Raw genomic sequence first — 27,503 nt, 5'->3', positions numbered from 1 at the left:
TGTAACACTGAGTGTATATAATATAGCTGTGCTGGCACTGGCTTCAGCCATCTCTCTGACCACAGTATTCTAGAGTGAAGTACTGTAAGCTGGTACCAGTGGAGCGCAGCTTTGCGCAGAGAATGGCGCGGCGGTATGTATTTATTTGGTATCGACTGTACTGTATTATAATTATGTATTGAACTGCTAAATTTTACATCTGCTAAATAAATTATTTTGTGCTTTGGAAACACAAGCAATTGCTTAGACAATGCTTATTGGAAAACAATAGAATTACTTTAATAATTTGGGGGCTCTTAGCGGAAGTTACGCTACCGGACGATAAGCAACGCATACGGATTTCGAATCCTCAACAAAGGGTGGAAGACGCGTCACATACGGGAAAGAAGCCAATGTGTTCAAAACCTAATGTTCATTCTGTGTTGTGAAACCGAATGTCCTTTGTTGCATAATCTAAAGGAGCACTAACTTGAATCTAGGGACAAGAAAGAAAACTGTTTCTTTTTATTGTCATTTTTCGTTTTAAATGTATTGCATTGCTTAGCGTATGTGTACTTCCTGCATTGCGTATGTGAACTTCCGGTATTGTTGCCACGTGTTTAGACAATCGTTTTTTAGGAACAGACACTACTGCACGATACATGCTACTATCTGCCCACTTCCCCTGCGAATACGGAGAACATCTTTACTTTGGAACTCCTAACCGCAGAGTGTGCAAGCGGGTGATAGACGACGCGGCCGCGTCTCTACAACAGCATTCAGAACTCTACAGCCGGAGAGCCCTGCGGGGATACTACGGATCAGCACTGGGTTTAAGATCACATGATCGGGTAAGCGATCCTTTTCCCTTTCAAATTATGAACATTGTATAGAAGTCTCAAGTGCGCTCTAAAGTGATAACTCGTTTTGAGTATACAGAAGCCTTCACTGCGCTATTGGAAAACCCTCTAATATTGGCATTAAGCTCTGGAACTAGAGATATTGTACACTAGAGGGAACTCTGTCCTTTGTTTAGCCAAAGGCAACACTGTGAATACTGGAATATCATCTGCCTTGAGAACTTCAGACATTATTCGTGGATTATCATTGTATACTGAATCAATGGACTTTGTTTACAAATGAATCAATTCACCATGGACTGTAACTATCTGATCTATGTACATACATGTTATTAGCATAATATGTTTACTGTAACCATTTATGACACTTTTGGTTGTTGTGTTATCAGTGCACTGATTTGTTGTTTAAATATACTATAATTTAAACCTATTAGTGTCTATACACAATCATTTTGGCGCCTTTGGAAAATCCTTATTTCTAATCGTTTTGATAGTTTGTTATACATGCATAGTATAATCACTTGGTAAAGCCTCTGAAACGTTATTACTATTGTTGGGAACTTGATTTTCTACACAGAAAAGGTGTATGTTGTGTGATTTTGTGACTTAAATACACTAAGGTTTGATCTATTGTTGAATAGAGTGTCAGTTGCTGTCTGACGAGGCAGGTGCCCAACTGGTGTATGTTATACGAGGCAGGTATACTGGTGGCGAAAACAAAGGAGGTTTTTGCAACGCGCGCCCAATAGTAATCGCAACGTTTACTGATAACTAGTATCTTTAAGCGTTGCAATCGGACCGCATGGCAAGGCCGTGATTGTGACTTCGGAGAGCAGCGGGGAGGAATTATGTTGGCAAGGCTGGTAATTGACTTTACCAGATGCTGCCTGTTTTAATAAACTCAACAGATTTGTTGCAGAGGCAGGGTATCAAGGAGCTGATAGCCCTGTGACCCACATTGATATTTCTGTGTTAGGGGTCCTCGTTTTGTACGAGAGGAAGCGAGTGGACGTGGCTTGAGTAAATACGTCCGCAGCCATTAAAGATCTCTAGCGGTAGATTGCGGGTGGCAGAGTGTTGAAAGTAGTGGCTGGATATTCCTGGGGCCTGATATTGTTCAACATGAGTGCTAAGCAGACGCTAAAGATGGTCTATGTACTGCCTAAAGAACGGCCTATTGGTTTAGCGAGATTTCTTATGTGTAAGAAATATGGTGCATACGCAACGGCGTATTGCGACACATGGGTCAAGATGACCAAGGATTGTGTTAGGCCTTTCCCAACAATAGGGAGTTTTAATTCAGAGGTACTAAATAATGTTAGAGATAAAGTGAGGTTGATCAAATCAACAAAAACAACAACAGGAAGGTAACAACACGTGGCAGGGTACATGCGCAGTGGAAGTAAGCGTACTGGAAATAAGCATTCCGGAAGTGTGCGTTGCAAAGCGTGGAGAAATGAGCACGCCCCCGAGAAAGGCGGTCGGGGCGGTAAGTACAGCCGATACCAAAAATGTAAAAACTGTAACCAGTAACTTGTATGTTGTATTAAGTCATGTTAAAAGTAATGTTTTACAAGAAGATAATGTACCCACCGTCAGTTCGGCCATTGCCCATGCTGGTAATGTGAAAGCGACACCACATGGACAAGGAAAAGGAACGGTCCCACCAGCATGGGGAGCAGTTGAAAGTGGTGAGAATAATGTAAAGGTTAACAGAGGGGGGGGACATCCATTATACTGCAACCGCAATTCCAGCAACTAGTTCAGAATATAGTGATTTAGTAGGTTTGCATCCTGTCTGCACAATAGCAGTTCCCAATGGGAAGACGGACAGAGACAGTGAAGTTCCCTTAAAACATGTAGCAAAGCACGATCCATGGACTAGGTCTGAGATGTTTTCAATTATGTCTGATTTCCCTGATCCTAGAAAAGATTTGGCCAAGTGTCAGAAGTTTATTAGATATTATGGTAATGTGTACGAGCCAACTAATAACGATTGGCGAGTAGTGTTGAAGGCTTTTCTCCCTCTTAATACTGACATACAAAGGTTTATTAAGGATTGTATGGTGGAGGAGGATAGATCCTCAACGGAGGGTGATAACCATGAAAATATTAACCACATGATTTCTCAGTTGGCCTTATACTTTCCTGTGGTAGTGGACTGGAGTAAAATTTTTACTATCAAACAACAGGATAGTGAAATGCGGTAGACTATTTTTCTAGAGCTCTGATAGCGATGGCCAAATACACTGGGGTATCAGACATAAAAGATAATGTACAATACAGAGAGGTTGCTGTTTTAGTCTTAATGGATGGCCTCAGGTAAGGTTTGAAAAGCAGGGTGCAAACTTTATTACACACTGGAAAGGAATCACTGTAAATGTTCAGCTATAGGACACAATAGAAAAATAAATAAACAAAATGAGACACTAATTGATAGGGTAATGATGGTAAGTATCCCAGCACTTGAGGGACTGCACAAACGACCACAGTATAATAACACCTGGTTTAAGGAAAAGAAACAACATGAGTTGAGGAAGTGTTTTAGATGCCATAAAACAGGACATCAAGCAAGGGACTGTACAATGACAAGAGCGGAAGCAAATAGACTTGGGCCACCTAAGGGGGAATCACTTAGACACCCACAGAGAAGGCACACACAAGTCTCAGAGGTTTCTCAACAGTTACCTGCACACCTCACAGCAGCCAATGCCTTGGGGGAGAACTATAGCCAACTCTAGAAGTCAGGTCATACCTGTAGTCCTACAACCAGGCAAGGTAAATGTTAATCTGTGGTAAGTATCAGTGTGCAGGTTTAGAAAGAAAGTATATTTTGTTGTTAGTGCTTGTTTGCTTTATGCTGTCTTGTGTTTGCTTTCCTGATCGCTGGCAAGGAATGAAAATGTTTGTTTCCTTTGTTGTTTAAAAATAACTATCTTGACTTTTCTTCTCACAGATAATTGTAGACAAAAGAAATATAGACTTCGTGATTAAGGGGGTGGGATAGAGAAGTGGAAAAATTACTCTTCAAAGACAAATTAACAATGGATCATTGGAACACTTTGTTTTAAGCTACAGTGGCTCATGATAATTTGTTCGGCTGAGAGTCATTATTCAAAAAATGAAGTATGTACATACTTTAATCTAAAATGTCGTTTATGTATTTCAGATAGAAACACCTGTGAGATATTAAGTATGAGTCACAAAGGGTTAATTTTTCCCTTCTCAATTATAAGTCAGGAAGTCCGTCACAAAGGTATATAGTTATGGTGATACTGAGTTCCATATGAGCTAATGACGGACGACACTGGATTGCACGGTTGACGTAGGACCCCCTAGTTAAGTATGGTGAAGGGTCATAATTTAGCGAATAGCTAAGCGGATTAGTGGAATAAATACAGCCATTTCCCCATAGTGTCCAATCCAGCTGTCATGTTTGCTGTAAAATCTCCCTTTCTGCATTTGTTTGGTTTCAAACCCTTGTATTCAAATCGTTGTATTCTTATTATTCGTTGCTCTCCTATTCTACAATGTTTACATCCCTGTTAGCATCTTTCTCTTCTCTTGTATAGAGATATAAAAAGACATAGACATGGTCTCATTCATGAGGCTAAGACGTTTGTGACATAAGACGGACTCAGGGATATACACACTAGATTGACATAAGTCACAGAAGCAGCTAGGGGTTGTTTTATGTGTATAGAAGCTGCTAATTTTAAGCAGAAATTGTTTTTTTATTGTGGAAATTCGATTCATGTTTTATAGATTGCATATCTGCCTTTTTTCTCTCCTGTACAAAATGTGCCTTTATATGTATATATATATATATATATATATATATATATATATATATATATATATATATATATATATATATATATATATGCACAAATGGTGGTCTCAGGAGATTGCTGGAAGTTAGACATACAGATATGCATCTCTGTGTAGAACATTGGAGTATGATTTTTGCCACAAGACAATGACATAATTTGAAACCCTAGAAAATGGAAAATTTTCATGTTTTATATTTTTTTCTCTGTTAGACAGACATGTACTGGATACTGTTATATTTGAAAAAAGTGTTATAGAGATAGACCCCTTTGCCCTTCTCACTTAGCCTAGTAGCTGAACGTGTGGGATTGAAAATGGCCTGTGAGTTGGCAGAGGGAAAATCGATTGATATACATTGGTCTTCAGCATTTTTCTAGTCTAGGGGACGACATTGAGATGACTGAAAACTCTTTTTATAGCAATACCAGCACATGAGTAGGACATTACATAGAGGACTTAATATAGTGACACAGTTACCAACTGAAGAAGCTGCTAGTAAAATCCACAGTTACACACACGACTATACATGGCTGTCACACCAGGGCGAACATAGCTGTCAAATAGACAGCAGGGTTTTATGTGACAGCTGACAAAATCTATGTTTTGTTTTGTTTTTTGTTGTATTGTTTTAAAATGTGAACACACACACACACACACACATACACGCATACACATATTAGTTAATATTGGAAGATTTGTGTTGCCTGAAGAATAAACTGTCTGGAAGGTGAAGAGATGTGGTTAGGAGTCTGGCAGACCCTGGAGAGATGGACAAGGTAGACCAGTAGTTCCCAGAGTGTATATTCCAGACCTTTCGGAGGCAGCACATGGTCTGGCTCAGCTGGGTACAGAAGGTATGTGCAAGCTGGTAAGAGTATATTGGGGTGTACCAGACATTTCTTCTCAAGCTTGTAGGAAGGCAACGTCCTGTCTTGATTGAGAGAATGTCAGGAAGATGATACCAATAGAGCCATCCCATATCCCTCCTGCAGATGGGTTTTCTCCAGGTAAAACACATCCACATCATCCAATTACCACCTTGCAGGATCCTCAAGTATGCACTGGTGTACCGATGAAATATATCTGGGTAAAGGTGTATTGAAATGTGTCTAATGTATTACTGTGTCATACTCCAAGCTTTTGTTATTCAATGTGATAGCCCTAGAGTTATAATAGGTGATAGGGGTATTCATGTTATTGATAATAAATGTATAATGTATTAGTAGTGGAAACAAATTACATACTTTTGATTAGCTACAAACCAGTATGAACATAAAGTAACGGTACTAGTTAGAACGAATTGAAATGAATGAGGGTTGAAACTTGATTGAAGTGGCTGGTAGCTTTGGCCACTAGTCCTCCCCACTATCAAGATCACTCCTGAGCTACCTCTTAACCTGTCGACTTTTGAAATGTTTTGACTTCTCTTGTTATGAGTTTGTAACTGAGAGACTAGTCTAGACCTTAATAGGAAAGGTAAACAGTGAGACAGCAACTGAGAACGTTCAAAACACTGTCTCCTGAAAAGTTACACTAACTGTCAGGATGTTAGACCGGGAGAGTAAGTTGTGGAACAGTGAGTCCCTATGCTCAGGTTATTTTACAGACAGGTATCAAGTGTCGGCTACCAGCATCACGTCCTTAAGGGTAGCAAAGAGACACTGGTACCCATTCCACCCACTGCAGAGGAGTCAACACCCAGAGAAGGTTCCAACTACACTCATAAATCTGTTTTGGGAGGCCCTGAATGCAGTTAGCAACACCTGAGCCAAAGACTAAGACAGTTGTCCAGCATGAAGTGGTAGTTTTTCCTGTTCTGTGTTTCTCTCATCTCATTCTCTTTTCAGGACAGTCAATTCTTTTGATGGTAGACAGGGGACAGAGGCTGGTTCAGGTAGTGATATTGAGGAGTTGGGGATGAAGGAGAAGTTGGTAGCACAATTGGTCCAGCAAATTACTCTATTCAGTTCAGGGGTAAAGGAAAATTTGGAAACCTTGGAACTTGGAGAAAGTCCGAGGGGCTATTGTCTGAGTAATATTACGTCCGTAAGTACGTTGACCCCATAGTTGAAGAGAGGCACATCCAGCGATGCCAGTCCAGTAATATTCGGACTTGAGCAGGCATCCTTGAGAATCATTATCATTCTTGGGTGGGTAAGGTTTTAGACCAAACTTAGTGCTGGATGTGCTCTCACGTGCCTCAGAGATTATATGGAGTAGGACTAGTTCTTTTTCCACTAAATATTCCTGAGGTACCCGAATTATGGGGTGGGAGGTCACTAGGGGAAAGTTAAGACAGCTAGGACCCTTAGTCTGGAGTCTCCCAATATTCGGCAAGCCAATCACTGTTTCACGTACTAAGAAACTTGAGTATTGGGATACTGGGAAGAACGAACAGACAATAGCCCGCCTCACGAGTGTTGAAGAAAGGAAATGATGATATTGTTGGAATGTATATTGTAACTCAGGTTTATGATGTTATTGGTGAACATGAAGTGTTTAAATGTTGTCTGAGCTTAAAAACATGCGTTGGACAGACAAACCCGTTAGACATAAAGAACTGTAGTAGAATATTCTATATTACTGATACATGTTCTATCGTACTCTGTGCTCTTCCAAATGATGTATTACATGTTTTTTTGTACCCTTGAAGGGCATACAAAAGGTTATCTCCAAGCTCCAGAGGTATATGGTCTATACTAAAAGAAAAAATTGTTTCTAGGATTAAGACTATCTCTTATGATAACCTGTTTAGATCTACAGACAGCGTGCTCATACACCAAGGGGGATTTACATTACAGAGCAATGAAACGTGGTACTGAGATCCTACATATAAAATCTTTAAGGTGATAGTTTATTATACTATCAAAGGGTGGAACTGTCGAAGTCGTATAATTGGATGAACGAAAGTATATTGTTTAATATTGTTTTATTATGCGATTGCGATCAGTATGCCACGTAACACGTGGTAAAATACGCACGCACACACTCGCACTCCCACATTTAGTTATTTATATATTTCATATTATAATGGTTCCATTCCCCAGTGATTTATGAGCAGATGGTATTTAGTTTATAGAGATATATATACATATATATACATATAACAATGAACAGGTTCTAGGCGCTTGTAAAGGAGGGTAAAGAGAATTTAATAGTGGTTAAATTTCATAAACAATGTGTTCCGGCCGGAACAACAGCAGCATATATTATTGTAAATATAATAAATATACACATATAGATGGCATGGATAAATAAAAACAATTGCACTTAATGTATCAACTCCAATTGAATTGCACACAGGTTGGTAACTCACTGAGAATGAGTATATCACTTTTGAAATGATCCAAAGTCTGTTTATAAAAATAGGCATATGCAGTGTGATCCCAGGAACAAAACTGGGAACACCTGACGGCTCCCAAATTGCAGAGATGCCACAATGTCCGCAGTGATTCAATAGCAAAATTGCAATGTTCCCCAATAATATCATATAATGGATGCGTGCTGTACGTTAGAAGAGTTATGGTGCATATAGTGACAGCAGCAATGTATTAGAAATGTCCAGAGTAGCTGATACAAACAATACAGCCAAAGAGAAGAAAAAGGTCTGAAATGGCACAGTTACTCACCTAGTGCGGGAAAGTCTGCGAATCTTGATTTACACGGGCTCTCAACAATGGTCCCGCAATCTGTTGTAATGTTGTCAAATGTTAATTGCGAACTGAACGCTTACCTCCTTTGGAAAGTAAGTGCCCGACAAAAGTAACAGTGCATGGACCCGCTCCGGAGCCTCCTGTTCCTGCTGAATCCTCACTCCTTCTCGTTACAGATTGGAGCTGAACAGAAGAGGGGATGGTCCCGCTATGAGGAGGCGTGTACACGCTGCAGACTGGTCTCCGTAGATCGATGTTTGTGATAGAACAATAGAACAATAGAAAAGTCCTAGCATGCTAGATGTTATAGAAGGTGATAGATGGATTTAAAGGACAAACCCAACGCGTTTCGCCCGGGGCAATAGCCAGTGGGCTTCCTCAGGGATAATGAAGTCCAACTGATCTTCCTGACCAGTATATATAAGGGAAATCCGAATGTGCCAATAATTGAATAATTAAACAATCTAAGGATCAGACAATGAACGCCTGTAATTGATCCAGTACCTAAATGGTGAAATTGAATGATTGATTAACAACAATCTAAGGATCAAACAATGAACGCCTGTAATTGTGTGAATGATCCAGTTCCTAAATAGTGAAGTTGCAAGAACAGATGCAGACATGATGTGCAAATGAATACAAATAAATTTACATATATCTATATATGGTACGTTGATGGACCAATTGAATGAAAAACAAATTATTACAGAAGGTTATAAAAAAGGGTATTAAAAAACATGCATGAGTAAATAAATGAATAAACAAACATGTATAGGTGATGCTGTTCACCAAAAGTGGAATGAATAAAGATATAGATAGCAAATTGGGAATATGATGTAACCAACATGATGATCCCAAATTAACAATTGATAATAGGTATGTTAAGAATTCAGAAAGTAACCCAGATCAAAATCCACATTCAATCCTTTTGGGGTCAAAGTCTTAAGGTTGAAAATCCATCTGGCTTCTTCTTTTGAAATAAGGGAAATATAATCTCCACCTCTCCATGGTTTGTGAATTTTGCAAATTCCCACAAACTGAAGTTTGTTGTGATCGTGATTATGGTACTTGAGAAAATGAGCAGATACGGTGTGGCTATCGGACTGGTTGATGATATTGCGAAGATGCTCTGAAATTCTGACATGTAACTTGCGGATAGTGCGGCCTACATATTGTAGCCCACACGGGCACTCTAGCAGATAGACCACACCCATAGTATCACATGTAATTTTGGTTTTGATCTGATAGAGCTCGCCTGTGGTACTTGAGTGAAAAGTAGTGTTTGGCTTGGTTCCCTTGTGATTAGTTGCTCTACAGGCATGACACCTGTTGCAATGATAAAAGCCTCCACTGTTCTCTTTCAGCCAACTTTGTTGGCATTTTTCTGTAGTTGCTTTTGGGATACAGCATTTAACAAGTTTGGTGTTAAGCGAATCTGATTTTCTGTAGATGATCCTTGGGCATTCAGGAAGGATGTCCTTCAATTGGTCATCCATTTGCAATATATGCCAATGCTTCCTTACAATTCTTTCAAATTCTTTGCGATTAGAATTGTATTTAGTAATAAGGGCAGGTGGTAATGAATTTGTCACATCCTTATGTGCCATTGGTAAGAGTAAGGTTGCTCTATCCATGCATTTGACTTGTTCAAATGCTGTATGTACCACATCATCGTTATACTCTCTTTCAAGGAATCTGTTTTTCAAGATCTCAGATTGTTCCTCATAGAGTGCCAGATTGGAACAGTTACGCCTAATCCGAGAGAACTGCCTCTATGGTATACTTGTGAGCCATCTTTTTAGATGTCCACTGGATGCTGGGATATACGAGTTGCAGTCTATTGGTTTTAAAAATGTTTTTGTTTGAATATGATTTTCAACGATGGAAATGTCCAAATCTAAAAACTCAACCCTGGTATCACTAATCTGTGCAGTAAATTTGAGATTGAAATCATTCGTATTGAGATATTGGAGAAATTCCTGAAGTGTGCTCATATTGCCGGTCCAAATGCATAGTACGTCGTCAATATATCTGTACCACCCAAGAATGTGTGAAATATACGGATTGTTGTGCCAAATGGTGAGATTTTCCCAATGGGCCATGAACAGGTTTGCGTAACAGGGAGCAAATTTCGCGCCCATGGCAGTTCCGCGAACCTGCTCATAGTAGCCTCCATTAAACCAAAAATAATTGTGATGTAATGTGAAATCTATGGCTTGCATAATAAACTGTATTTGATCCATAGGGATGTCAGTTTCAGCTGTGAGTATGTGCTGAACATGCTCACAGCCTACCTTATGATCAATAATGGTATATAGTGAACAGACGTCACATGTCATGAGTAGATACCCGGTTTGCCAATCTATATTTTGTAAAATCTGTAGAACATGACCAGTATCACGAAGATAGCTCCTCTGTTTGCTAACTGTAGGTTGTAAAAAGGTGTCGATGTAACTAGAGAGATGTGTGGTGAGGGAATCAATCCCAGATATGTTTGGTCGGCCGGGAGGATGAGTAATGGATTTATGAATCTTAGGCAAACAGTATATAACCGGCAAGCGTGGGTGTTGAGTAGATAGAAACTGATATTCGGCTTTAGTCAATATGCCTAGTTGAAAGGCTCTGTTGAGAAGTATAGTAAGTTCTGATTTGTACTTTTGGGTTGGGTCTCCCGGTAATGGTCTATAGGTAGAAGTGTCTTTTAGCTGACTTTCTATCTCCAAGAGATATGTAGACTGATCGAGGAGGGTAATTCTACCCCCCTTATCCGCTGGTTTGATGACCAGATTTTTATTGCATCTTTTAGAGCCCCTCTTTCTGATTTAGTGATGTTATAGATTCTGTTTTTTGGCTGGATTTTAAGTTTATCAAGATCATTCTCTACTAATTTCTGAAAAGTCTCTAGATGGGGGCCCTTACAGTGTATGGGGAAAAAAGTGGATTTTGGTTTGAGTTGGGTGTGCTGATATATAGTGGTGATGCCATCTTTGTTGGACACATTGACGCCAGAGACAGATTGGTTAGCAAGAAAAAACTTTTTAAGGGTAAGGTTTCTGATAAATTTGTGCAAATCTATATAAGTCTCAAACTTATTGAGTGGTCTATTGGGGGCAAATTTCAAGCCCTTACTCAATAGATCCATTTGAGGTTTGGTTAATTGTTGGCTGCTCAAATTAAATATGCCCTTGTCTCCTATACTGGACCCTGTGTTGGACTCAGTGGTTTTTTCTGTATTTTGGTTTTGGGCCTTGCCCCTTCTCTCTCTATTGCCCTTAGACCCTCCTCGTTTGCCTCTTGTGATGGTGATCTTTCCTTCCTTTTTCTGATGCTTTTCGGACTCGGAGGTATACATTGGGTTCCTTGGGCTAGTTCTAAAAAACAATCGATGAGACCATCTGCATCGGGTTCTTCTGGTTCAGTAATTTCCTCATGTGGATTGATGTGTTTAAGTTTATCCAATAGTGTAGTCTGACCTTGGGATAGTGTCGTGCTTCTTTGATGCCTCTCTTAAATCCCTCTTTGGCAGCTGTATCCTGTATGTCCTGTTTGGTCCTGGGGGTATCTATAGATGAACCTAAATTGCGAGGATCCAATGGTTTGTAGATCCTATTATTATCTCTGTGTTTTGGTGGATTCCTAATGAGAGGAGATCTGGGTGCATTCATTCGATGAAAACTCTTCTTCGGTGTATTATTATATCTGACATGTGTATTGGTTAGTTTCTTCTGTTGAGGTTTGGAGTGTATATGAGATTGGAATGCTCTATTTGGTGGTAAGACATGATAGCCATGTTCTAAATCTTTAAGGTCCCTCTGGAATTTCTTTCCTTTTAGGGTGATAATGTCCTCTTCGAAACTTTGTATTTTAGTTGAGGTCAAACTTTCTAGATTTTTGAAATCTTCCAGATGCTCTATAGGTTTAAGTTTTTCCCGTATAAGGTTCAATTCCTCATCAATTTTAAGAAGGGACACATTTCTATTTTCAATGATGAGGTTCATCAACGAATAGGAACGTGTCAAGTATACTGTTCCATTTGTTTAAGAAATCCTTGTCCTCGGGAATGAAAGTGGGAACCTTTTTGATTCTTAGACCTCTGGGAATGATTTTATGTTCTATGTATTTGGTGAGAGTGGTAGATTACCACCAATACTTGGTCTCTAAAGTAAGGAGTTTCTCATACCTGATATAGTACGAGTAGAAATTGTCATCTTCAACTTGTGGGGTGAATATTCTTTCTTGCCTTGAAAAAATATCACCCACCCTAACAAGCCTTTGATTCCTAATGATGTGTATCATTCCTGTTAATATGAATGTTGATGTAAATGGAGGATGCTGCTAACCTAATCCTAGGGATATAGCAGAATTTTATGAACAAGGGGGGGATTCAATTTCACCATTTAGGTACTGGATCAATTACAGGCGTTCATTGTCTGATCCTTAGATTGTTTAATTATTCAATTATTGGCACATCCGGATTTCCCTTATATATACTGGTCAGGAAGATCAGTTGGACTTCATTATCCCTGAGGAAGCCCACTGGCTATTGCCCCGGGCGAAACGCGTTGGGTTTGTCCTTTAAATCCATCTATCACCTTCTATAACATCTAGCATGCTAGGACTTTTCTATTGTTCTATTGTTCTATCACAAACATCGATCTACGGAGACCAGTCTGCAGCGTGTACACGCCTCCTCATAGCGGGACCATCCCCTCTTCTGTTCAGCTCCAATCTGTAACGAGAAGGAGTGAGGATTCAGCAGGAACAGGAGGCTCCGGAGCGGGTCCATGCACTGTTACTTTTGTCGGGCACTTACTTTCCAAAGGAGGTAAGCGTTCAGTTAGCAATTAACATTTGACAACATTACAACAGATTGCGGGACCATTGTTGAGAGCCCGTCTAAATCAAGATTCGCAGACTTTCCCGCACTACGTGAGTAACTGTGCCATTTCAGACCTTTTTCTGTATTGTTTGTATCAGCTACTCTGGACATTTCTAATACATTGCTGCTGTCACTATATGCACCATACCTCTTCTAACGTACAGCACGCATCCATTATATGATATTATTGGGGAACATTGCAATTTTGCTATTGAATCACTGCGGACATTGTGGCATCTCTGCAATTTGGGAGCCATCAGGTGTTCCCAGTTTTGTTCCTGGGATCACACTGCAGATGCCTATTTTTATAAACAGACTTTGGATCATTTCAAAAGTGATATACTCATTCTCAGTGAGTTACCAACCTGTGTGCAATTCAATTGGAGTTGATACATTAAGTGCAATTGTTTTTATTTATCCATGCCATCTATATGTGTATATTTATTTTATTTACAATAATATATGCTGCTGTTGTTCCGGCCGGAACACATTGTTTATGAAATTTAACCACTATTAAATTCTCTTTACACTCCTTTACAAGCACCAAGAACCTGTTCATTGTTATATCTATACCTTTTGTTTGGGAGTTTAGGGATCTCCCGATTCATTTACAGGTTCATTTCTTGGCTGCTATACATATTTGAGGAAGCGTGTTTAGTATCATTTTAATCCCCTATTCATCAGCAGTTGTCTGGTTCATTCGCCGAAGAGATCGCACATTGCATACTCTAGTTAGCGATGTTAGGGAATAAATGTTTGAAGTGATACTAACTGTAATATGCAAATAGACTAGCTTAACTGGTTTCTGGGTGGGAGAATCATCTGGAATGTTGACCCTCACCCTTGGAGGGGGTTGTTTGAACTAGCCTATAACCTGTTTACACTGGACCCTCCTGAAGCCTGGACCTATAGAAGCAAGCCATGTCATCTGCACTGTTGTTTCTGTAACACTGAGTGTATATAATATAGCTGTGCTGGCACTGGCTTCAGTCATCTCTCTAACCACAGTATTCTGGAGTGAAGTACTGTAAGCTGGTACCAGCGGAGTGCAGCTTTGCGCAGCGAAGGGCGCGGCGGTATGTATGTATATATTTGGTATCGGCTGTACTGTATTATAATTATGTATTCAACTGCTAAATTTTGCAACTGCTAAATAAGTTATTTTGTGCTTTGGAAAAACAAGCAATCGCTTAGACAATGCTTATTGGAAAACGATAGAATTACTTTAATACACTGATAAAATGGAATCTTTTAAAGTAGAATAGAAGCCATTTTTTTAAGCATAAACATTAAATAAGCATTGTTTTATTGTGCATGCACAAAAAAAAAAATGTGCACCCTTATTAAGCTACATGTGTATCCCTGTGCCTCCTTACATGTGACGAGGCCAACAGGGGGAAGAAAGGGGTGAACAGTGTAGGGTCCCCTGAAGATGGTGCTACCATCTCTAGGCTATGACAGGCTGGTAACATTGTTTATACAAGATTTTTTTCCTTTTGCACTATAGGTCTCAGTAGGCCCTGAATACTAGGAAATTCATAGTGCTTGTAGTTATACAAGTGACAGCAAGTCAAAGCACTTAGGGGATTGTCTTTTGTATTAAAATTATTTTATGTTTTTTTTTGTTTTTTGTTCTACAAAGTCAACATTCCCCATCAAGTTGATGATGATGATGATGAGTGGTGTCTCGTATGCCGTTGCATGATGATTATGGCGCATCTGATACAGTATGGTTTAAACATATCTTCATTTGGACACATTTACTAGTTTTTTTTTATTGTATGTATTGTAAGATATGTGCACATAGTTTTCGTTTGCACAGATTTATTTATTCGTCCAACTCTGAAAAAAGCCACTTTTGGGGTTAAAGGTGCCTCATTTAGCCATATTACTCTAATTATACCTTGGCATGAAACTTACAAAATGGCTTAGAGATTTGGGATAGCATGATATATTGCATTACAATATTTGCTAATAAGTCAGACAGACAAATAACATTATAATAGTGTGATAGTAGTGGTTTTCATGTGATATGTATGTATTTGTTTTATTACAATCTCAGAGCATAAGCTAGGAAGAATAAATATTGAAATAAATTAATATTATAAAAGTTGATATATAAGAAATAGTATTGTCAAACACAAAATTTATACCACTGCATCGTAAAAAATATTGGTATTCATCACTAAATAGTACAAAATACATCATGTGACAGGCTCAGTCTAAAACAGCGATTTTGTCAATTACAAAGTAGCTCATATTATAGGTACTTAGACATACAACAGTATGCACAAGGATGCATCCAATATTTACCACTGGGAAAATTAATTGATCGCTCACACATTAACAATTTTTTTATTTTTTTTGCAGGATTTTTAATTTGAATAAATAATGACATCAAATAGGAAGCAAAAAGTAATTTTCATACATAGGGTATACAAACAGAAGCAGATTTGTGTTTAGGCTCTAACAAGCCTAGTCTCCAAGCATTAAACAAGGTTAAATTTTCCAGATACAATTATTGGTTTGTGCACGTGTCTGCAACTTTTATTAAATATATTTTTATTTTTGGCTTTTATGCTTTTCAGCATTGTTATGTCATCTGACATTTATTTATTTCTCTTGCACTTACTGTCAATGAAGAAAGCACGGTAAAGCTATGCTGTATCCCAGGAGCACTAAAATAAGCAACTCTGTCCGATTATATAGACACAGGGCTTAAAAGCAAGGAAGCTAGAAATAGAAAGAAATAATAGTAAAAGTAACAGGTAAGTACAATGCAATACAATAAAGTCATCAAAGGCACTTTGATGCTCAGCTTTATGGGGTGGTGACAGGTGTCTGCATGTTGCACATCTGTCCCTACATATCTGGATTTATCTATGTTATTCAACTAATGGTTCTGTATGTATAGTTAGCCGAAGAGAGATATAAATACTACTTTGCATTTCTTATTCACCATTTATTAAGCATAAATTAAAAAGCAACACGCTATATATGTAGCCATAACTCAAAAAAAAAAAAATTACATGTGAATTAAAAAATACAAGTTCAGTCTGAGAGAATACAACCACTCCACGCATTTCAGATAGTATTAAATTGTATATCTGGAGTATACTCCTTTGACGTTCTTGATATGACCAGTTGTTTTCTAGCCGTGATCACTGTTCAAAATGGAAGTCCTTATAACGTAAAAGGCAGTCAAATTGTCTTTGCTAGGTAAATCGATAGTTTGGTATATCCCAGACTCTGGTATTCAAACAGTACTCATAATAAATGCATAGGAATATACACAGTTCCTAGGTTGTACCGTATTCTTCCCCTTTCTAAATCCTTCCTCACCTGTCATTTTCATCTCACCCTCTTTCTTCCTCCCCCTCCTCATTTCACCAACCCTTTTCTGCTCTCCCTTCAGATTTAGTCTAGTCTCCTTTCAACTCCCAATTTAGATTTCTAGTCCCCTCAACCTGACAATCCCTGGTGTTTCCTGTTAGTTTGCCCACTCCTCTAGATTGTAAGCTCATATGAGCAGAGTTCTCTACTACCTGTGAGCACTTTCTCCTGTCACCTTCTAGCACCCCAGTTTCATTCCTGAACCTCGTCTATGGACTCCTGCCTCGATCTCCTCCTCTCTCATTCTCTTAATCCTGGTCCTGCTAGTTGAGCCCACACTCCTGGATCCAGGTCTGTCCTACTTTAGTAAACTCCCCACCTCTTTTCCATTCCCTTTCTGGCTCTCAAGCGTTTCTTTATTCATTTATACCTCTCTACCTGGTCTACCTTACCTACCTGTCCTCATACAGGTTGTCAATTTAATTGCACTTTGTTTTGTCTTTGTAGTTCCCTGTATGCCATGTTCTGTTTTCTCCTATGCACTATGTGCAGCACTGTGGAGTCTTTATGGCGCCATATAAATAAAAATAAAAAAATAATAATAACCTTAATAAATATTTATATATAGTATATAAAAAGAGTAGGGAGCATGTGAATATAATCTGTTTTAGGAAGTCCTTTGCTGTATCTTAATTACAATGAAGAACTTCATGGCTCACCTGGCGCCATTTGGCCTCAGCTGTTTAACAAACTGCCCAAAGCAATGAACACATGTGCAATAACGGTTCTTATCGCTTTAGCAGATACCAGTATTGTGTTTCCCAAAAGAAAGATGATATGAGCTTCACAAGAAAATTAGATTTTCAATCAGAGAACTGATATAGCCACTCCCTTAATATTATACTCTTGTGACAATGTTCCATTAAATTGTAACACCTTTTACACAAAATCTAGGACTTGTTAAATTATTAAAGTGCATCTTTATCAGATCAGCTAAGCTGTTTAAATAAACATAAATAAGCATGCAATATCAACTGTATATGAAAGCTCACTAGCATAGGTTTATTGGGATATCTCAGAAAGTGAAGATTTGAGGGTTAAAAGCCCTTGTTAAATATACATGGAATTTGCCAATGGGATGGACACATTCTCATGAATACATAGTATCAATGAGGAGATGTCTTCTGCCATAGAATACTAAGGGGGCATATTCAATTGTGCCGTTTCTGTGGCGCACTAAAACTACTACCGTTATTACGGTAGTAGTTAGCTAGATTTTCAGCGTTTCCGCCGACAATTGAATTTGCCCCTAAGTGTTCATGTATAAAATGTACATATAAAAGAAACAGCATATTGGGCCTCATTTAGAGTGCATTTTGTGGCCTGAACACACATGTAAAATTGGGACCACAAAAGTGTGCACTTTCTTTAGTGCGCATGTATGCAGGTCTAGGTTTTTGTCATGCTTTCAAATTACAACATGGCCCTTTTTCCATCAAAACTCAAAAACAATTACAGCTAGTGGTATGTTTTTTATGATTCCAAAAATTAAGAAGGACTAAACTGAAAACAATAAACATTCAGGGCTAGATTTACTAAGCGGCGGGTTTGATAAAGTGGGGATGTTGCCTATAGCAACCAATCAGATTCTAGCTTTCATTTATTTAGTGCATTCTACAAAATGACAGCTAGAATCTGATTGGTTGCTATTGGCAACATCCCCACTTTTTCTAACCTGCAGCTTAGTAAATCTAGCCCTCAGTGTCTGTTTACTCACTATGAATACTTCTTTTAAACATTTAAACTATTTGGGCATACAAATAACACATAGCTCATTTTTCTAACCTGGTTATTGATCAAATTCCTTGAATAATCTTCTAGATGTGGATGACAGGGATTCTCTTCCACATGGTATTCCTACAGTACCTGAAACCAGACCTCTTATTCTGGACTGTAAATCCTGACATAGAGACCATGGTTTTGCTCCAGCTATTGGATCACTATGACATAAATGCATTAATACAGTCCTTCATTAAGTCCTAAGCACAATGGGCCCAACTCAACAAGTCACATATACTGAGCGCATCCCGCATCCAGTATTATACATAGTATTATAGCACATATTTAGGCTTTGCATACTCACAAATTCAGCAAGAAACGGACCTCAAGATACGTACGCTGTTGAATTTAGGTGTAGATCTGCTATGATTTACTACACAAAATTCTGCAATATATGTCAAATACCTATGTGGATTTTAAATTTGCAAAAGAACGCACAGTAAAATAAAAAAAATATTGAATTAATGTCACTTGGTAATAATAAAGTCATCAATGATAAAACAGCTAAAAAAAAAATGTTTTTTTAAAAAATATATTTTCCCCCATGAAATACATTTATGAGAATGTTGTTAATGTCTACTGAACATAAAATAAATTTTTACAGTTGCTTGTGATTGCAAACACATGTTATAGCATGCATACGAGTCATCACTACTGACCAAGACTTAGACTAGCCTTTTAGCTGGTGCAAGAGATGCGTCAGAAAAACAAGTAAATTTGAGATGCCAAGCGCTTGCTTCAGACATGGCTGCTTGAGCTTGAGTTTGGCACAGCCCTAATATTCACTGACTACGACCAAACGCCCCTTCCCCACTCAGGTCACTCCCCGAAATCATATGCTGTAGTAAGTGTCCTTTATGCCCCCAGGTGAACGGAACAGGTCAGGGCTGCGTTCACTGACATTTCTGCCGATTCTGGGCATGCGCAGTGATTTTATTGACCTCACCCCTTGCACCCACAGTAATTCCGCCACCTACTGCTCATATATAGAGCATACTCAGGTATCATGATTTTTATGTTGACTGGACACAGATGGCTGTGGATACATAGCTTAAGAGATAAATAAGGAGCTATTTGCATGACATCATCCACAATTTATTAAGTGAAGATTAAATCACAGTAGGAAGCACGTGAATATATTTTTTAAGAAGGCTTGATGACGAATGGCATCTTCAGTATGCCCGCCACATCACGTCACGCCTAAAGCATATTTTGATACACTCTAAATGTATGTTTATATGAATTACATGTTTATTTTGAGTTGCATGTATCTTAAACTATTAAGATATGTGCAACTCAAAATAAACACACCAGTTTTAAAACATGCATTTCCATCCAACTCTAAATCACCCCCCTTAGTCCGAATCTAAGTTTAAAATAGAACCTATTGTGAATGTGCGGGAGCCAGTGGCCCAAGTGTCCGGTCCTCAACAAATTGATTCAGTATAGTCAATAGAGCACCAATCAATTTTTCACTCAAAAGGGCCTTTCTACTTATAACACATGCGCAGGCTACTGGAAATAAGGAATCCATAAATACTATCAACCAGTGATTTTCATACATACAAACTGCAAGACCCAAAGGAACATTGGTAAACTGACGAAAGGCATATATATTTAGATATTGCTTCATACAAAGACCTTAAAAATATTGAAAAATTCAGACAGCATATTTTTACAGTAAATGGTGAATATTCTGAGAAAACAAAGTAGGTTTAGTGCCCGGGCCTACCAGGAGGGTTGGTTAACAATAGAGATGGGTGAATTGATTTCACCAAAAGTGAAAGCAGTACGAATTTATTTCAGACGAAAACAGATGAATTTGTGAATCAGGCCTAACTCATACTTGCCTACTTTTAGAGGCAGCTGTCCGGGAGGGGGCCTGTCGAGGGGGCGTGGCCACGTGTGATGTGCCGTTAGGCTCCGCCTCTGTTAATCTTAGGCCATTTTGGCCAATCACAGTAGGGAGGCGGGGCCACGATGGCGCGTTTAGCCTCGCCCCCCGCCATCTTCAACAGCGACGACTTCTGGATCCTGGATTTTTGCCTGCTCTCGGGAGTCCAGGAGAACTCCCAAAAATTCGGGAGTCTCTCGGACATTCCAGGAGAGTAGGCAACTATGGCCTATGACAAGATATGGCAAATAAAAATATTCCCTACAAACACATGCCAATCACAGTAAAGTGTTTTTGAAATGACCATAAAAAAGTCTCCATATCATGACCAAAACCTCTATAATAGTAAAGTGTAACTAGTTCCCCACTAATTGACCTTTGTCTATGAGGGAAGCAATGTCTGTCAGTGCCTGTATTGTGACTTCTGACTGTCCTACACAAAACTCTGCCATTTAATTCATGTCAAAGCAACAGAAAAAGTTGGGAATTCATTAAACACATAGCACAATGGTTGCATGGGAATTTAATGGTGTGTAAAATACTGCAGTGATCACAATAACTGCTCTACAATCACCGACACTCTTCAAAATCAGTCCCATTCATATTTCTACACAAGACAAAAATAAAAATATTAGCAAATGTGCTCCCCAAGCTCTCCCATCTGAGCGTGGAGGTTTGTTTTATGCAATCATGTGAGGGATAAAGTCAATTGCAAAGCACTCCCATAGCTCTCTTGCCAGAGTGTCCAACTATCAGAGCGAGAGCAAGCTAGTCTATTGGGCTCCTAACCTGTGTTTATTAAACTTACATTTCTCAATCTAAATTCCAGGGTCTCCCATCCCTGAACACTGCCTTAAAAGATTAATATTAGTAAAGAGGCCTTCAGGTTCCTGACTTCTACGCAAAACATGGTGCTTCAGTCCAATCAATGCCTGAAAGTTCAGTGATCCTGGGATGCAAGGCAAGACCTCTATTTGGCACTTGTGAAAATGATATGAGGCTGAATGTGCCCCAAAACATGGATTCTCAGTCAATGAACGCTAGTCTATTAATTTTACATTCTGGGTTCTGCCCCACATAGAGACTAAAACACAGCAGAGGGTTCCACACATGTTTGACACGTCCATAAAGGAAGATTTTCATGTAACTGTGCATGTACCTGTAGAGCTGCACAACTGTACAACTATCTCAGAGCATGTCATTCACTAACTGCATTAGTCTGGGTCTAAAACACAGCAGAGGACTGTGGTAGAGAGTACTACATCTGTCTGACACCTAAACAGAGGAAGAATTAAACTGTGCCTGACTGCCTGTATACCTACATCAGAGTCCGAAAGAGAACAAAAAGTCTGAAACACAGCAGAGGTCTGTGGTAGAAGGCATCACATCTGGCTGGCACCTAAACAGAGGGAAGATATTTCTGCTTATACACCTACTCCAGAGCACGACAGCGGGCCTATTACCTTATTTGATCTAAAATACAGTAGAGGTCTGTGGTATAGCGCACTAGTAAATCAATACCTGGATGTCACTGTTGCACTTACATCTTCCACAGTACAACTGCTGTTAAAGTAGGAGACCGAGCTCTTCTAGCAGAAACGGACACTTCTGTTGACTACTGCCATACATCGCTGTTCTTGAGATGCACTTGTACCATTACTGCACAGGGCCTGAATGATTTCTTCTTTGAGTTAAGGTAAGATTTTTACTTATGTACTCTTATAAATATGAAACCTATAAGAAGAGTATTTTATTATCAGTAAGTCAACATTTAAGCTGAACAACATTGCCTTATAACAATGATATACTCCTTTTTGGATAGACATACTCCTTAAAAATGTTAAGAGGAGTATTTTTATTTCCCTCCAAAAAATATAGTGAAACCACTGAAATGCAGTATGAGGCTGTATTAGTATTTTTTTTTATAAATGCATTAAATAGTGTGGTAGGAGAGCTTCAAAAATTGAGATAATATAATATAACTCTGCATTAATGCAGTAAGCCCGCTGCCAAGTATTGACAAATTCTTTATTAGGTTGTAAAGTGTGCATTTTAGAAATATCCTTGTACTTCAAACAAATATATCAATTGGGTGATTTAGGGTATTATAAAATGCTATAGGTGGCAGTAGGCGAGTTGCAAAATATACAGCCATTATACCTTATTGGAAGTATGACAACAAAGTGGGCATTGACTTGTTGATGGAAGTGCCTGAGAAGATGAACTGGCATTCCACAATAATACTCACAAACCATGCTCATGTCAAGTAATGATGATACTACAAGGCCAAAAAAATCTGGACACCCCTTCTAATTAGTGCAGTAGTCCAGATCAGCCACATCCATAGCTAAAAGGTGCATAAAATCAAGTATGCAGCCATGCAGTCTGTCTCCATAGACAAACAGCAGTAGAATGGGTCATTCTGACTTCAACGTGGTATAGTCACATTGAGTATGGCTCAAACTCTTTGATCACACTTTATTTTTATTGAGACACAAATTTGTCTGTCTTACAAATACCTCTTTTCACTCTAATAAATACTGCAGTATGGGTGCTCCATATTCAACACATCAGATAAAAAGAAAAGCGTCTCTTGAAGTGGAGAAAGCTAGCTGTACAGGCAAGAGCTTTAGTAAACGCTCTTTTAAGTAGTAAATTGAATTGCAAATTAACACATTTTGGGATTGAATTCAACACATTTTGGGACTGAACTCAGCAAATCACTCACAAATTTAATTTTCTAAGATTATATTGTTTCTAGTTAACATGGTAGGTATTTATGCCAATGACACAACAATATGTAGAAGGGTTGATACTAAAGACATAAATAAAATGATGAATGATTACAAATCATTCAGCTGTTTAAGCATACTTACCTACTTTTGAGACCAGCTGTCCGGGAGGGGGTCCGTCGAGGGGGCGCGGCCACGCGTGATGCGCCGTTAGGCTCCGTCCCTGTCAATCTTAGAAAATTCTGGCCAATCGTAGCAGGGGGCGGGGCCACGATGGTGCGGTTAGCCCCGCCCCCACCATCTATAACAACGGGGAGATGCTGGTTCCGGGATTTTTGCCTGCTCTCTCGGGAGTCCAGGAGAACTCCCAAAAATTCGGGAGTCTCCCGGACATTCCGGGAGAGTAGGCAACTATGTGTTTAAGTCTTAAGTAATGCACGGGAACAAATATACTGATATACACAATATAAATGATAAAACAGAAGGACTTGGGAGAGATTATATCAGTTAATATTAAAGACGCAAGCAAAAAAAAAAAGTGTAGAAAAGCAAATTAGGCTAGCAGGATACTTGACTTGATTGGCAGATTTTTTAGCAGTAGAACTCTCCTTACCCCACTGACTACATTAATGGGACAACTGCCCCCCTGCATGCCCTCTACCTCTATATGTCCTCCCAACTTATTATCAAGCCAGAAAGACACTAAGGGGCACATTTATCAAACTTTTCATACAGTGAAAAATAGTTATCAATCCTTATGGCATTGATAAGGATTGAACTATTTCTCAAATTTATGAAAAACGGAACACAGAAACAGCAGTTCTAATAAACTGCCATTTCTGTGATAAAACAAAAATCATACTTACCCCCTCTTCGGAACGCACTGTCTCCGGATCTCCTCCTGGTCATCTTCGTTGCTCTTCATACATTAACTGCGCATGTGCAGTTCGAAGAACAGAGATCTCCGCTCTGTGTCTGCAACTATAGTTGCAGAGAGCGAGCGGTGAATGACAGGGAGGGATCATGTGATCCCTCCACACATGCGCTGTCCAGCTCTGCTCTTCGGAGCAGAGCTGACAGCATTGGATTTTTTAATTTATGATAATGTATGCCAGACAATTTTTTTCGGAACTTGTTAGATTGTGGGCGGGAGCAGTCACCATACTGTAGAATGGTGACTGCTCCCAAAAACGAAAAGGAGTGCAAAGCAGCAGATATCCACGATGCACCCTTCTTAAATATGCTAGGGACACAGAAGGACATTTTTTTAATGGTAAGTGCACGATAGTGCACTATCATTATTTGTTAAATATGCCCCTAAAAATGGAATCTGCAGAGGAGGACTATCTGTCCAGTCTTATTGAACAGAATGTGTTTTTTCACTTCTTTTGAAAATGACTTGGTAGACCACTTCACAGCAGCTGCCTTCACAATGACCTGGCTCTTGGTGGCTGGTAACAGAGGGATTTGGGGCCTGTGTCACCCCCTGATACATGGGGGATAGGACATGCAGAAACTTGACTGTCCAAAAGTGCTCAACTTCTTTAAGATATACTGTAAACAAAGCTCCTACGAGCAGCTCTGTAGGCGAAAAAATGAAAATTTGTCATTAATGAAGGGAGTGGACTAAAACTAATAGTAGGCAGTACTTTGAAGCGACATTTTTTACTTTTGTCCATACAAACATTACTATCATGGACAGTAAGTGTCTGTATGGATGTACATGGGAAAGTGAGATATGTGCATGCAAGTGCTTATGAGTTTGGTAGATAAAGAGGTCCATTTGCGCCAAAAATATAAGATTATATTTAAGTATGTAAATCTGACACACCTTCAATGCTATGTGAAATCTAAAAATGCTATTCACATGAGATTTAATTATATGGTGTCATATGTCACAATTTCACAATGACCCACTGGCACAAAATAGTTACAACTACAAACTAACAACTTTACAATATATTTGTTATAACATATATCCATAACAAATTGTGAAAATAAAGAACAGATATAAAGATATAAATCAATAGAATTTGATTTCACAATCTACATCAGTTTACTATAATGATTAAATATATTTTTTTCATAAATTACCCAATATACTAGTTTAATTACACTTAAGGTTAAAACACATAAATATAAACATAGATAAGGTATTTGCAATCTGACCACATTATGTGTATGAGTGTAATTCATAGGTCTAATTACATTGTTGGCCAATCCACTATCACTGAAACATTACATAATGTTATGTAAATATCTGGACATGCACAGTAAAAAATCTCCAAAGCACAGTGTACTCATGATCCAGTGTCAAGTTAACATGTGTTGTGGGTCTGTAGGTTAACAATGTACACAGATTTTTGGATTTGCATTTTTTTTTTTAAAGTAAGTAATTACTATAGTCAGCTGCAACTCCGCCACACAGTCAAAACAATATAAAATAAAATGTTGAAACATACACTGTACACTTTCAGGTTAATGTAAACAGCTAAAAAAATGCTGCATGCCTAATGCCTAAGAAAATGTACTTTGGAAAGATCAACATTGTCTACCTTATACAAAGTTGCATTGATTACAATGAAAAACAAAACAAAATAACCCTGACATTTTAAACAGTTTTTTGTTATTTTTAAATGTACTCATTACGCCCTGCAAACCTGAACACGGATGACAGTTTATGTGCCCTAGTATTGCTTGCCACAAATTCAATGCATTTACCTTCAATTCTGCTGAACTCTCTTTTCCTAATTTTTCCGATAGTGTCTCCATATCCATAGCCAAATGGACTTGTAAAAAGTTTCTCAAAATAAGAAAAAGAAAGCAGATCTTCCAGCCTCATGTTTTTACTGATAATTGTCTGTTTCTCCCCCATGTGAAAAAAAAATGCACTAGTCTGTAAATGAAAAACTCGTGAGTGAATTTCACTGAAGTAAATCTGTGTGACTGTGAACCAGGAAGGAGAAAAAACTTCAGTGGGTGGAGACTGAAGCTAATAGAATATTAACAAAACTTGCATAACTATACAGTATTGTTGTAGTTGGATCTGCCTTAGGCTGACTAGCGCATGTTTATCCACTTTGGATTCATGGGCAGTCACTTAACCAGTAATGTGGCCAGAGCCTGAGGCAGCTGCTGTATGCTTTGTGAATAAGAAATGTTAATGATATTACATGGATCTCAACATCAGTAAGCATCTTATTATTTCAATATATAGTCAATTCCAGTGATTCCAAAACACCATTAAATGCTGTATGTGTCAAAATAAATTTGATGTTGGGAAGCTGTAAAACATTATAGTAATGAGTACTGGCACATATTGTTAAGGTAAGATAAAATAGAGCACTTTCCTAAAGAGATGGGAAAATAAAAGTTACTTTACATGCAGAGACCTAGCTAACAGAAGTGTGCAGGAATCTATTGCCTGCTATTTTAACTTGTTTTATAAAATTAGGATTGTCAGCTAGCAACAATGATGCTCCCATTATAGTTATAAGTAACAACACTGTACTCCTATCACTATCACCATTAACAAATAAAGCATTTTTTGTTTTTTTCAAAGAAATTTTTTTTTTTATTATTCTGGTATTTAAGCTAAAAGTTACACATATTTTTTTTAAGAATCTGGAATGGGAAGCCTAATTTCGAGCTTCCAGTTCCAGTGTGCAATGACCCTGCACTGACCTGGCGAGCAGTGAGACTCTTCTTAGCACTGCCAGCCAGTATCCAGTAAAATCTTCCATATCACCCAATATTAATAAATTGACCCCTAAGTACTATTGAAAGCTTTTAGGAAATGTTTAAACTAGGGATGTGCACCGGCCACTTTTCGGGTTTTGGGTTCTGATTACCTTCAGGTTTTGGGTTCTAATGGGTTTTGCCAAAACACCCCCCTCAAGGTTTTGGGTTTTGAGTTTTGGGTTCTGATTTTTTTTTTAAAAAGCATAAAAACTGCTCAAATCCAAAAAAAATTTTTCTTCACTCCTACGCTATTATTAACCTCAATAACATTCATTTCCACTCATTTCCAGTCTATTCTGAACACCTCACATCTCACAATATTGTTTTTAGGCCAAAAGGTTGCACCGAGGTAGCTGGATAACTAAGCTAAGCGACACAAGGATCAGTGAACTTATATAGCAGTACCACTGGACTTATACTGCAGGATCAGTGAACTTAGTTATATAGCAGTACCACTGGACTTATACTGCAGGATCAGTGAACTTAGTTATATAGCAGTACCACTGGACTTATACTGCAGGATCAGTGAACTTAGTTACATAGCAGTACCACTGGACTTATACTGCAGGATCAGTGAACTTATATAGCAGTACCACTGGACTGGACACAGGACAGCACCACTGGAATTATGGCAGCACCACCACCACTGGACTGAGCAGGACAGAGCACAGGACAGCACCACTGGACTGAGCAGGACAGAGCACAGGACAGCACCACTGGACTGAGCAGGACAGAGCACAGGACACCACCACTGGACTGAGC

At 38.7% G+C, this 27,503-nt stretch overlaps 1 protein-coding gene across 3 annotated transcripts in view; it reads right to left on the bottom strand.

Annotated features, from left to right (window-relative positions):
* MOCOS (molybdenum cofactor sulfurase) overlaps window positions 1–25,942 on the bottom strand; it is a 720,810-nt gene extending 694,868 nt beyond the window's left edge. For all 3 annotated transcript variants that reach the window (XM_075212790.1, XM_075212791.1, XM_075212792.1), the window contains exon 1: window positions 25,722–25,942. In XM_075212790.1, the coding sequence (XP_075068891.1) occupies window positions 25,722–25,875 (154 nt within the window). In that variant the 5' untranslated portion in view covers window positions 25,876–25,942. The remainder of the gene's footprint in view (window positions 1–25,721) is intronic.
* Between the last annotated feature and the right edge of the window lie 1,561 nt (window positions 25,943–27,503).

The sequence above is a fragment of the Mixophyes fleayi genome, chromosome 5, assembly GCF_038048845.1.
Source record: "Mixophyes fleayi isolate aMixFle1 chromosome 5, aMixFle1.hap1, whole genome shotgun sequence".
Classification (NCBI taxonomy): domain Eukaryota; kingdom Metazoa; phylum Chordata; class Amphibia; order Anura; family Limnodynastidae; genus Mixophyes; species Mixophyes fleayi.
Note: the sequence above shows the minus strand (reverse complement) of the source record. Positions and strands in the feature narration are given on the sequence as shown.